Source organism: Heterocephalus glaber, unplaced genomic scaffold (assembly GCF_053883595.1).
Source record: "Heterocephalus glaber isolate CG9 unplaced genomic scaffold, H.glaber_assembly_v1.0 deba00001688, whole genome shotgun sequence".
NCBI classification, from domain to species: Eukaryota; Metazoa; Chordata; class Mammalia; order Rodentia; family Bathyergidae; genus Heterocephalus; species Heterocephalus glaber.
In genome coordinates this window covers 2,799,106-2,812,160 of record NW_028258413.1, presented here as the reverse complement: position 1 = coordinate 2,812,160, position 13,055 = coordinate 2,799,106, and the positions used below count along the sequence as shown (strand labels likewise).

At 44.7% G+C, this 13,055-nt stretch overlaps 1 protein-coding gene across 2 annotated transcripts in view; it reads right to left on the bottom strand.

The window, feature by feature from the left end:
• Cfi (complement factor I) overlaps window positions 1-13,055 on the bottom strand; it is a 40,646-nt gene that overhangs the window by 6,616 nt on the left and 20,975 nt on the right. For both annotated transcript variants that reach the window (XM_021245388.2, XM_087198808.1), the window contains 7 exons: window positions 12,112-12,225; window positions 11,868-11,978; window positions 6,972-7,040; window positions 5,666-5,689; window positions 2,672-2,707; window positions 736-839; window positions 496-599 (listed from right to left, as the gene is read on the bottom strand). In XM_021245388.2, coding sequence (XP_021101047.1) covers window positions 496-599; window positions 736-839; window positions 2,672-2,707; window positions 5,666-5,689; window positions 6,972-7,040; window positions 11,868-11,978; window positions 12,112-12,225 — 562 coding nt within the window. The remainder of the gene's footprint in view (window positions 1-495; window positions 600-735; window positions 840-2,671; window positions 2,708-5,665; window positions 5,690-6,971; window positions 7,041-11,867; window positions 11,979-12,111; window positions 12,226-13,055) is intronic.

The following is a 13,055-nucleotide window of genomic DNA, read 5'->3' as shown; positions in this document are numbered from 1 at the left end:
GGGTGCTGTTTTTATACTCACTGTTCCGAGAATGCTGTGTTCCATATTAACTTGGGTTGCACTGTATGATAAGAGGTCTGAATATTGATTGCTTAAAGGTTAATTCTGTTGATTCATTCAGTATACTCAGAAAGTACATCTTGTGCGCCCACTGTATACCAGGCACTGTGCTAGGCTCAGGGATGCAGAAATGAGCAAAATCAGAAATCATTCCTACTTTCACAGAGCTCAGCAGGTTCTGGGGGCTTGGGTTCTGGGGCCCTGGCCATGAATAGTAGAAGGTATTTCGCAGTTACTAGAGTGCAATTTAGGGTTTCCCAGATATACCCCAATTAGCCACCACAATCTTTATTCCTTTTTTTCATCATTTCAGGACATCTGAAATACACTGAAGACATTTTTTTTTTTTTGGTGCCAGGGATCGAACTTGGGACCTTATGCTTGTGAGGTGGAAACACTGACCCAAATCCCCGGCCTTACTGAAGACATTTTTACCTGACGCAATGTGCAGCAGTCAGAACCCAGCAGCCACCGATATAAATTCCCCCGCAGTTGATTTTATCTCCATCCTTAATTGCCACCTGCCACGGGAAGTCTCCCTGCAAAAGACATCCATGCGTCACTGCTATTCTCCCACTGGCAGGCCGCAGGGGTGGCCCGCAGGCGGTCCTGGTCAGCCTCCTGGTCTCACAGAATCCCATCACGCAGTGTCCCTGACTTTGTACCCAAGTTTACCGCTTGTGCAGGCTTCCCTCCCACAATTCGCTTCCTTCGAGTGTGCACAGGTCTTTTGACTCCACAGGATATTTTAGGTAACAGTGACTTTATCCGTTTTCTTTCTTCAAGAAAAGAAGAGATTGTATCATTATTATTTTGAACCCATTGCCTTGTAGACAGACACAATTTGATTATCTGCCCCCAAACCAGTTAATACCAAACAGGACAGATTCATTAGTAAATTAGTTTGGACGCTAAACTATACTATTTACTTTGTTTAAAAATTCTGGTGTATGCCGGGGATTTAGCTCAGTGATTCCGGTGCCTGCCTCGTAAGCAAAAGGTCCCGAGTGTGATCCTCAGTACCAAAAAAAAAAAAAAAATTAATTAATTAAAAACAAATGCTGATGTAATATTAAAATTGATTGGTTCTCGAAAGTTCTTCCTAAATGTGGACTTGAGGCAGAGAGAAGCTGGCCAAGGTCAAGCACTTAGAAGCCTCTCGAGGAGGAGCAAGTGACAGTTAGGGGATTCCGGCCACGACACTGCAGAGGGCTCATGTCCTGAGGTCAGAGGAGTAAGCTGATGACATGAAGGTCGGCATCTTTTCACACTCACAGGCTTTACTCTCCAGCTGTTTACATGGAACTCTTTTCAATAATGTTAATGTTAACATTATGATATTAGAATTGAGTACTTTGCATGTATCAGCTTCCAGACGGAATATTCTCACAGTTTGTCTCACTTAATTATGGTATTAAACCCAAGGTAACAGTCCAGAAAACCCTGGACAGTTGGGTCAGCAGGACACATGTGACATGTGACGGTGTCTCCTCCCGTCTGAGCATGTGGACTGGGCAGATTCATCACAGGGAAGGCTCGGGACAGCAAGAGAATTCATGACAAAGGGAGAAATTAAGAGCATAAGATCCTCTCTTTATTCCACATCCAATGCCATGAACATTTCTGTAAACTTTCTTAGCCCCCAGTCAGAAAGGAAACTGTATTACTCTCAGTCACCTGCGGCCCACCAACAGGAGCAGGCCCCCAAGAAGGAGGGGTATGAGTGAACCCAGGTAGGTTTCTGGTCTACCCCTACTCAAAACTAGTTTGGGGAAGAACCAATGGAAGTCTTCAGTTTCTGCTTGGTTGTGTGAAGGAAAAGAGCCCTCCACTGTTGAGGACCATGAAACCGGGCTGCATAGTATCTGACAATCAATGCAATCTTGTGAGAAAATAAAGGGCTTTTGTTGAAAATCCCTTTTGATGGATACTTGTAGCTTTGAGAGCTAAATCTCACTCATTGGTTGGTTAAAAAATTGTTAATTAATTTTGGGACATGGCAATTAACAGTGACTCTTACATGAATCTCATTGTAAATACCTCCTAAAATAGGGAGCTATTTTATTCCCAATTTGAGGTTAAGTTTTTCACTTATAGTTATATGGCTACTAAATGTCAAGACTGAACACAGTCTGTGTGACCCAAATGCTCTGTAAATTATCATCTTCCTGCAAACTTAATACTTTATATTTTCTTTTAGGGCACACCTGGCCGGGTACAGATCATCAAAGGCTTCCTGTTAGAATAGGTCAACATCTATTTATTTCTTTTCTAGAAAGCATACCATAAGTCATTTTTGAAATTTGGTTCCTTTTTGATAAAACTGACCTGACAAAGTTAATATCAAACAGAAAAATTTTATGTAGGATTAGAGAGCTTTTTTCACTTCAAAAATAGTCCTATAAATTAACCCAGTTTTAAAAGCAGTTCTCAAGAATCACTCATGCTTGTTTTTCTTCAAAGCGATAAGAAAAGGAGAATTCTGTTATATTGTTCAATTTATATCAAAATTAACTGTTGCTTAAATAAATTATCTATATATATGCACATGACATTAAAATGCAAACTTAAACTAATGAACCACCAGTAAAAAATTATAAGATAAACCTACCTGTGTCCATATCTGCAGTCAAAATTTCTGTTTCTTCTATGATAAAACAGAAAATTCCAATGTTTAAAGTTATGTTTCTAGAGATAATTAAATCATTAAAGACACTTTGATAATAATTTTATCTTTAAAATTTGTGTTTCCTTTTCTTTTGAAGTGCTGGGAATTGAACCCAAGGCGTTCACACTCAGTTTTATTCCCAGCCTTTCTTATTTTTCATTTTGAAACAGGGTCTCCCTAAATTGCTAATTTATCTAAGCTGGGTTGGAACGTGTGATCCTCCTGCCTCAGCCTTCTAGAGTGCTGGGATTACAGGCATGCTCCAGCATACCCAGCTTGTCTTTCCTTTTGAAAGAACTGTAGAAAGCCCCCAAACACGTCATCCGACTTCATTTCTCTAGCTGGGTGATTGGAAAGGCTCCAGATGAACTCTAGAAATTCTCGATGGCCCAAAGCAGAGATGTCTGCTGGTGTAAGCGAGTGGCCAGAGTCATGGTGCCGCGGGTCCAGAGTTCAGAGCTATCTCAGTGCACACGTCAGAGGAGAGCTTCTCTTTCAGCTCTGCCCGCCTGAGGTCTTCCCACAGGGTTAGGAGCCGTGGTGGACACTGATTGAGCCCAGAGCTCACATGGAGAAGGCTCCTTTCACCGTGCACGAGAAGGCCCTCTTCGGGGGTCGAGCACTGTTTCTCACTGGCTTCGGTGCCAGCTGTGGCTAACGTTACCCATCTGGGATGCAAAGTCAAGGAAAGCACAAGGGCTCCCTTCCTTCCTCAGTGCTCTGCTTGAAGTTACACAGGACTTTTCCATCTTTGCTCTGCCGCCCCAGAACACCGCCCTCCCTGGACAGGGTTGTGATTTCTTTGACCTGGGGACTTGAAGGCAGATTCCTGCCAATGTGTTGCTCAGCTTTGTCCGAGGACCAGGCTGGGGACAGCAGAGCCCAGAAGGGCAACATCTTTTGCTTCTTCTCTGCTGCAGCAATTGCAAGGTTTGTTCCTGGAGTTCCACGTTCTCTTTGGGATGGCACACACGTGTGTGTTATGGCATACACTGTAGCTGTTCTCTGGGACAAGAGAAACTGCTCAGGACCATCCACAAAAGCATCTCCTGGTCGGAGACTTGAAAGGGAAGAAGGGGGGGTCCAGGGCAGCTGAGACTAGAACACAGCACAGATAGGTCCCCAGGAGCACAAGCCATGAGGAAAACAGCTAGTGTCCTGGTTATACAGAAACCGAGGACATCTATTCAACCACAACCACCACAACAAAAATCTCATCGTTGATAAATAGGTGGATGGGGACAAAATGGAAGCAGGTATTTGTAATGTCTAAATCTGACAATGAATTAATATCTATAACATAAAGGGGAGCCCTGAAAGTCAATAAGAAAGAAGCCTGCAATGAAAGAAACCTGAAGTTAAGAAAAGATTATGAGCTCATGAAAGCAATTTGAACTAGTGAGTGGAAAGAAAAAGGAGGAAACTAGAAAAGCTAGTGTGGATTTAAGTCTGTAACCCAAATCATTGGTTATTACAAAAACTCAAGTTAATAAGCAATGCCATCACTTGGAGGTCAGAGCTGAGCAAAATTAGGAAGCTGTGTGATGTTAGGTGTTGGTGAGGTTAGGAGAACTTTCAGGCATTTCCAGTGGAAATGAGGACTGATACTGACCAGCTCTGCCGGAGAACATGCAAGCACTAGTAATCAACTCGGAGACACATACCCCAAAGCTCAATTACCCCTTGGCCGGCGAGATGTGTCAAAGAGGTTCTCTCACACCTAAGGAGAGGGTATCCTAGCGTGATTGTGGGCCCAGTCCATGGCTGAGGAAGTGCAGAGGGTAAACTGCGAAAGATAAACATGATGGAGTATTTTATGTGGTAGTTAGGAGCCCCAGAGTAGATGAACACACAGCAACTTGGAAAGACTTTCAAAACATATTGCTTTTGAAAAGAAAGGGGGAGAAAGGAAAAATGAGATCCACACCAATGCTCTGTGAATTAAAAATGTGTGCTCACAAAATACCAGTGCACATCGGAGAAGAGGGCATAGAAACAAGATGACATACACTTTGAATGGCGTTAAGAGGGTCGCCTATGTGGGGAGGAGGAGTGAGGGAAGGATAGTGACAAAGAGGAAGAGAGGGCACAGGAGCGGACGATGGTTAAGGACAAGGGACCAAGGAGCATCATCCACTCATCCCCCTGCCACTGAGACCCTAACCCCATGAAGGAAGGAAGGAAAGGAGGGACGGAAGAAAGCAGGAAAGGCGTACTTGGGGGTGAGAGATCATGGCTGCTTCAGGGGGCAGAGTGGAAAATGAGAGGAAGTACAAGGAATTAATTGAGAACGCACATTTAGGGAAGGGGCGATCTTGAGCTAGTTAGTCCCCGGGAAGCCCCGCTTCTGATGGGGACCACGAACTTCGGGCAGGGTGTGGGCTGGGGACTGGAGTCGCTTTATGAGTAAGTAAGAAAAGGGTGGCCCTGAACAGCTGGAGACTCGGGGACACCTGCTAATGCAAGTAAGAAGAAGACACGTATTTCCGCTGGTGGCAGATTCCTCAAGAGATGCCTTGGTTTTGACAAGAAATCGGAGAGGCAGGAGTTCAGCAAAGGTGGACGGTGCGGGGAAGTGCACACCGCAGTTCAGGGTCAGCAGGCCGTGGATGGGGAGTGTGGGGCTGGGGTTCATCGTGCTGGATGGAGGCCTCTGCCCGAACTGTCGCTCAGTTCCTGGTCACATGCACCACGCTGCGACCACGCTCAGAATTAGTTACATGAAAATATAAGAGCAGTGGGTCACCAGTTTCGTTTCAATTTCTCTGTATCCTAAGATATTAATAAAATTTTTTACCTTGAGACTCAAGTGCAAGGCAATTTAAAAATTTTTAGTTAAGGAAAAAAAGTGCCACGCCATATCACTATGCCTATAACATAAAAACTAGAGCACCTTGGTTTTCATCTATACCTTTTCTATGAAAAAAATAAACTTACCTTGAACCTCAGGGTATTCAGCGCCTAAAAAGAAAAGAAAAACTCAATAGAGCAAAGAAATCGTTTTCACTTAAATAAAATATACATAAATGATTATTTCAGGAACAGCATCACAACTTAAAATTCTCAGTTACAAAAAGAAAGAAGTGGGGCTGGGGATTTAGCTCAGTGGTTTCGCTGCCTGCTGCACAAGCGCAAGGACCTGAGTTCGATCCAACTTACTTTGAATTTTGTCAGGGGATAAAAAATTTTTTGTCTTGCCTTTAAACACATACCGAATTTATCACAGTAAGGGAATAATTTTACCTTAAATTTTAAAAAGAGATTATTAGTGTTTTAGATACATTTGAACATATATCAATGGGAAACTTACTATATATATATATACAAAATATGTAACTACTTCTAACTTACACGATAAAAGGAGGGCTTATAAAAGGTAAATGCAATACAGATATAATCCAAACCTCCCTTACTTTAGTGATCCTGAGCTGGCCGTTTAAAGTCGATGCCAATAAATACATTAATGTTACAGCTCCTCTCTCTCACTCCCTCTTTCTTAGAGGGGAGAATTAGAACCATTACTGAAATGGGGAAGGCAGACCTCAACACAAGAAGGGAAGACTGAGGTAGCTGTGACCACGGAGCACATTTCTATATGAAAATCAACTTTTCATGTTGTAGTGGCATCTCTACTGTCTAAAAGACTAAGAAATTGTGTTCCTTAACCTTAAACTTTAGAGGCCTGGGGATTCAGCTCAGTGGTTCCGCTGTCTGCCTCTCAAGCGCAAGGACCTGAGTTTGATCCCCGGTACCAAAGAAAAAAAAACACCTTAAAGTTTAGAGTTTTAAATGGGTGCATAGAGAAAGGGAAGAAGAGGAGGAGAAGTAAAAAAAAAAAAAAAAAAAAAAAAGCCCCAAATATTATTACATTGAAAAGGTGAAATTAAACCTAGAGCTTTTACTGCCTTCCTCCCTAAAACATTTTTCTTTCTTGCTCTCTACTAAGGATTGAACTTAATTTAATAAACAGAAGGGCAATTTTCTCAATTGCTCATAGGCCTTTAAAATAAATGGTAGAATTTGAAACCCAGACAAGTACATTATTTGTTTTAAGAAATTATTATTTTCCACTGGTATCCGTGGAAAATTAAGCAAAGTTCCAGCAAGTTTAGTGCTGGACGTTCCAGACAAGGCCCAAATGGCATCATCTCGATTCACCATTCACAGGTCCCGTCCGTGTCCAGTCAGCGCGAGGACAAGAACAGGGCCGAGCAACCGAGCAGGGCGCCCGTCTGATTCCCACCTGTTCGGGAGAGCCGGTCCTGGGAGTGCCTGGACAAGGCGGAGGAAGGGGTGCGTCCCCGACGTGACCCTGCGAAGAGAGCGCCAGTTAGAAGGGGGGCACGCGGGCGAGAGAAACGCCTGGCGAAGGTGTATTTTAGGGTTTTTGTTACACTAACAGGCACATTGCCGTGAATTCCTCCCCTTCTCTTTGAGCACTTCTCCTATCGTCTTGCCACTTTCTGAGCCGCTCTGGGCTCCTCTTTTGTGTCTTTATCAGGTGCGATAAAAAATATGGAGAATGCTGCTGCCGAGCGCCATCCAACAGAGAAGCAGCTTCGAAAAAACACGACGCTGTGTCCTCTTCCACCTTAGTCACTGGATCTGGCACCGCGAGGCTTCTGGCTCTTCTCTGAAGTAAAAGTGACCACGCTTTGAATGCAGTCAGGACATCGGGGCAGCCAGGACGGCCCAACTACAGACCCTCAGGCAAGAGGACTCCAGAGCTGCTGCAGGGGGAGGCGAGGACGACAGGATGAGCGTGTTCAAAGCGAGTATCGGTGGTGGTGGTTCATGGCAATGTGACTTGTGCTGTCATAATTTTTTTTTTTTTTTTTTTTTTGGTACCGGGGATCGAACTCGGTTCCTTGAACTTGCGCAGCAGGCGGCGAAACCACTGAGCTAAATCCCCGGCCCGGCCCAATTTTTTAAAAAATTTAGACATTCACGGTATTTTCCTATCATTCCACATCTATTCTGCAGCCGAAAAGAGGGGAAGCGCTCTGGGAGTCAGGAAGGAGGTGCCAGGAAACCTAAAAAGAGCAGGGAGATGGGCAATTGAGAGAGCATCGCAGGGCAGCCGGCCAGGCCAGGCCCGGCGGGAGATGGACCGCACCGGGCACGGGGCACCCGGGAGGCCGCGGGCCTGGTGACCTCCGAGGGGCAGCGTGACCACCGGCAGGCCCCGGGCGTGGCGAGCAGGGCGGGACTGGAGCGAGCCTCTGCCGGCGGCCTCGGCCTGGGAGAACCGGAGGGGTCTGGGCCAGGGACGAGGCCCGGGGAGGCTGCCCGCCCGCGCAGGCCTGCATCGCACCTCCGCCCGCCGGGGAGGGAGAGGGTTGCGGCCCGGGCCCTGCCTCCCACAGCCGGTGATGCCAGCGTCTCGGGTCCCCCGAGAAAGAGCCTGCACCCATCGGACTCCCGGTGTGCCGGAAGTTGTAGACGCGCTTGCCTTTTGCTTTCCTTCCTTCCTTCCTTCCTTCCTTCCTTCCTTCCTTCCTTCCTTCCTTCCTTCCTTCCTTCTTAGATTGTCTTTTGTTCATTGTTTTTTTCTCTTTTATCAAATTTTTATTCACTTTTAAACACTAATGATTTTTAAAGAATCTCTTTCTCTTTTCTCTTTCTCATCTTATTTGTCTTTTTTGTTTTTTAAATCTTGCTTATTTTTCTCCCTGTCTACTCCCCCCAGCCCCCTTGGTAGTACTGTGGATTGAACCAAGGCCTTCACAGCGAGCTACATCCCAGCCCTGTCTTGCTAAGTCATTAAGTTGCTCAGGCTGAGCTAGACCTCATTCCTCCTGCATCAGCCTCCCAGAGAGCTGGGATTATAGCCGTGTGCCACTATGCCAGCTTCCATTTTATTATTATTATTATTATTACTTTTAACCTTTATTATTTTAGCCCCTTAATTTACTCTACCTTACTATTATTGTTGCTTTCTTTTCTATTGTTAATGGTGCCATAGTTATTGCTTTTAAGTGTTTATTTTTACTCTATCTCAATAGCTTTTTCTTTGTGTCATTACTGTTTCCACAGCGTATTTTCTCCTCTAAGCAATAGTGGGGATTGGGTCCCCAAAAGAAGGCCTCTTAGTGAAGAGAACCTTCACATAAATGTGGGCAAAATATCCATCCCAGCAGATGCACAAATCTCATCATAAAAACAAGAAATATGAGGAAACAAGGAGACATGATTCCTCTGCACGCCCATAACTCATCAGTACTGAATGAGATGATACTGAAATGGATGAAATGCTGGGCAAAGAATTCAAGAAATGGATTTTTAAAAAAATGATCAATGTCATAGTTACTTTACTGAGACAAACTACCTGACACCCACAAGTTAAAGGAGGAGAGGTTTATTTTTGGCTCATTGTTTATTGAGGTTTCAGTCCATAGTCAGATGGTGCAAGGCAGGGCAGCATGGCAGAGGGGAGACAGTCCATGGCAGAGCAGGCAGGAGGCAAGGCAAGATCAAGGGAGGAGAAGGGATATACACACCCTCCCAGGCCACGCCCCAGTGACACCCTCTTCCCACCAGGCTTTACCTCCCAACATCACGCCCACGATCCAGTACCACACCCCCACCATCCAGTACCACACGTCCACGATCCAGTACCACACGTCCACGATCCAGTACCACACGCCCACGATCCAGTACCACACATCCACGATCCAGTACCACACGCCCACGATCCAGTACCACACGCCCACGATCCAATACCACACGCCCACGATCCAGTACCACACGCCCACGATCCAGTACCACACACCCACGATCCAATACCACACGCCCACGATCCAGTACCACACGCCCACGATCCAGTACCACATGCCCACGATCCAGTACCACATGCCCACGATCCAGTCACCCCCAAAAGCCACATCTATGAGCACATGAGGCTTTTGAGGCACATCTAGATATAAGCCATAACAATCAATTATTTCAAAGGATACAAATGAACAGCTGAATGAATAAAGGAAGAAAATACAGGATATGTCAGAGGAATTACACAAAAATAGAAATTCTGAAAAAGAATGGAACAAATCTTGGAAATGAAAAGCTCCATGAGTCAAATAGAAAACTCAGTGGAAAGCCTCACAAATAGACTGGGTCAACCAGAGACAGACTCTTAGGGCTCAAAAACAAGACTAATCACACTCAGACAATAATAAAGGAAAACATAAGAAATTTTAAAGAAATCTAAGACAGAGTTAAAAGAGAAAACTTAAGAAATTTTTGATGTAGAAGAGGGCACCAAGGTATATACTAAAGGTGTAAAAAAATTTATTTTATAAAATAATAGCAGAAAACTTCTCAAATCTTGGGAAATATAAGCATATCCAGGTGCAAGAGATATTTAGAAGCTCAAACAGTCAGGACCACAAAAAAGCCCCCCACTATCTTATAGTTAAAATGCTAAGAGTACAGAACAAGGAAAGAGTACTGAAAAACTAAAAATAGAATTGCCATGTGACTCAGCTATACCACTCCTTGGTACACACCCGAAGTAAGTGCATTCAGCATACTCTGGGATCCCTGCATGCCTGTGGTTACTGCAGCCCAATTCACAATAGCCAAGACATGGAACCACTGTAGCTGCCCATCAATGGATGAATGGAGAAAGAAAATATACTTTATATACACAGTGATATAGTTTATATCATTCAGCCATAAAGAAGAACAAAATTGTATCATTTGCAGGAAAATGAATGAACTGGAGATCATCATAAAAAGAAAAGAAGCCAGAACCAGAAAGACAAGTATTGCATGTTTTCCTTAAAATGTAGAGTCTAAAAAGAAAAAAGCAAAACAAACGAAAAAGCCAAAGATGATATAAAAGACTGTTTCTCATTGCTGAGACAAAATATGCAACACACAAAGTTAAAGGAGGAAAGGCTGGTATTGGCTCAGTTTATAGGGGTTTCAGTCCATGCTTAGCTGGCTCCCAGGCAGGGGAGAAACAGCTCCTGGTGGGCAGAAGGCAGAAAAGCAGCTTCTTTCTGTCCCTTTATATTGCATCCAGGCGACCCGCCTTTTGGGTTGTGCCACCTACACCCAGGGTGGGGTCCCTAAATCCTAGAATCACACACCCTGACCCAGCCACCTATGACCGTGTGGAGCCTTGGGGGGCCATGTAGCCACAGCCATGACATGGTGTGCGGGCAGCAGTGGGGGATGGGCATGGCCACGGTAGGTTATGTGTGAGTATGAAAATACCACAAGGAAGACTGATATTTTGCACAATTAATATGCACTAGTAAAGAAACAGTTTTTTAAAAGGCTCTGTGCCCATCTCTTAAAAAAAAAACAATGGTATGAAAAATGTTGAGATGGGAATGAAAGAATAAAAGAGATGTTAAAACTTTTAACCAAATGCAACATTTGGGCTCTTTTGAATCATGATTTGAACATATTAACTTGAAAAAGATATTTTTGAGGAAGGGAACAAGGCTGCTATTGAATGATGCTAGAGAATCATTATTATTTTTAGGCATACTAACGAGAGAGTGATTTTACCCACACAGTGTTTTTGTCATTTGAGATGCACATAGAAGTGTCTTGGTTTCTGAAAATTACTTTAAAACACTCCTACAAACAAACAGCTGGAAGATGAACAAATTGTTGACATGTCAGTAACCGTGGCACTGGAAGATGGGCGCGTAGGGGTTATTCTGACAGTTTGCCATGTTTGTGTATGTGAGAAAATTTAAAAATAGCCTGAAATAATGAGTGGATATTGAGCAGGTTAAAATATAAGGTGAAAAGCCCATAGTTTTAAAAAAACTGTCTACTCATTAATATTCTTACTACTACACTCAGCTATGATCAATTAAGTTTACAATGTACCTAAGAAAAATTTCTGAATTCCTGCATTCAATAATGGAAAAAAGTAATCTTGAAACCTTCTTTCTTTTTTTTTAAATTAAAAATTTTTTTGGCAGTATTGGGGATTGAACTCAGGGCTATTGCACTGAGTAACAACCCCAGCCCTTTTTAAAATTTTGAGACAGGGTCTCACTGAGTCACTAATATGCTCAAGCTGGGCTCAAACTTGCAATCCTCCTGCCCCAGCCTCCCAGAGCGCTCGCTCGGATTACAGGCTGCACCACCGCGCCCGGCAAGAACTTTCAATTACCTTCGCAGCCAACCTCGTCCTCTCCTGAGATGCAGTCCAGCTCGCCATTGCATCTGTGCTGGTTTGGAAGGCAAACACCCGACTTACAGAGGAAACTTCCATCTTGGCACCCTGTGCAAGCGCAAGCAGAGAAGGTTTCCAGTTCCTAACAGGGAGTGAGGTGGAATCCAAGGCCAACACCACACGCTTTCCGTTTAAGGGAGAAGCATGAGCGTGGGGATGGGAAAGGCGGGCGAGTGTCTACCTTTGCAGCACAGCTCATCGCTCTGATCCCCACAGTCATTGACCCCGTTGCAGGCTCTGTTGAGAGGAATGCGCTTCCCATTCACACACGCGAAGGACTCGGTTGCTGGGAGATCTGTAACACAGGAGTTACGCTGGTGCAACTTAGCAGTGGACTTGTGGAGTGACCTCCTTATCACATGTTTAGGATGATGGGGCCATTAAGGTAAAGTCAGTCCCCTGATAAAGCGATGTGAAATATGTTGGCAGTGCCACTATGGTCTGTAGAACTAACTAGGAAAAAGAATGGAAAGTTGGCTCGTGCAGGTGCCCCTTTTGCTCCCTCCGGGAACGCGGGCTGAGGCTGGATGTCTGCAGCCCCTGGGATGGGATCCAGGAGCCAGGAGCATCCGCTGACAGGGGCGCACCTGGCCCTCCCCACTCCTCTCAGCCAGGCCACCAACCCACCCACGCCTGCGCGTGGGGAGGGGCATTAACACGTTTAGGGCCCTACTTTTTTTTAAGGCATTAGAAAGGGAGCCATTGCTTTGGTTTTCACATCGAACACCTGGCTGGAGTATTCCACTGTCAAGATGGAGCAACAAAGTGACAAACACTACTGGGAGCCCAAGGCACTGGAGTGGCCGCCCGGACGCTGTAAAGGAATTTCTCTAGGCTGGAACTCTCTAAGGGGATGCTGGGGTTTCCTCCAACGCTTGCTTGACAGATGTTTGCTAAGGTAACTTGAATCCAGGTGTTCAAGGAAGCAAGGGAGTCAAGTAACTTTGCTTCCCATCTAGGAACCTGGATAGAAGTAATATTTGAATGGCCAGGAGGAAGGGGAGGAGAAGGGGATGTAAAAAGAATCAAGATGTGCACGTGTGGGCACCAACTCCCCATGATGGATGGAATCAGGTACTGCAAAAGGGGATGAATAAAAATAAAAATTGAAAAACATGGATGCCC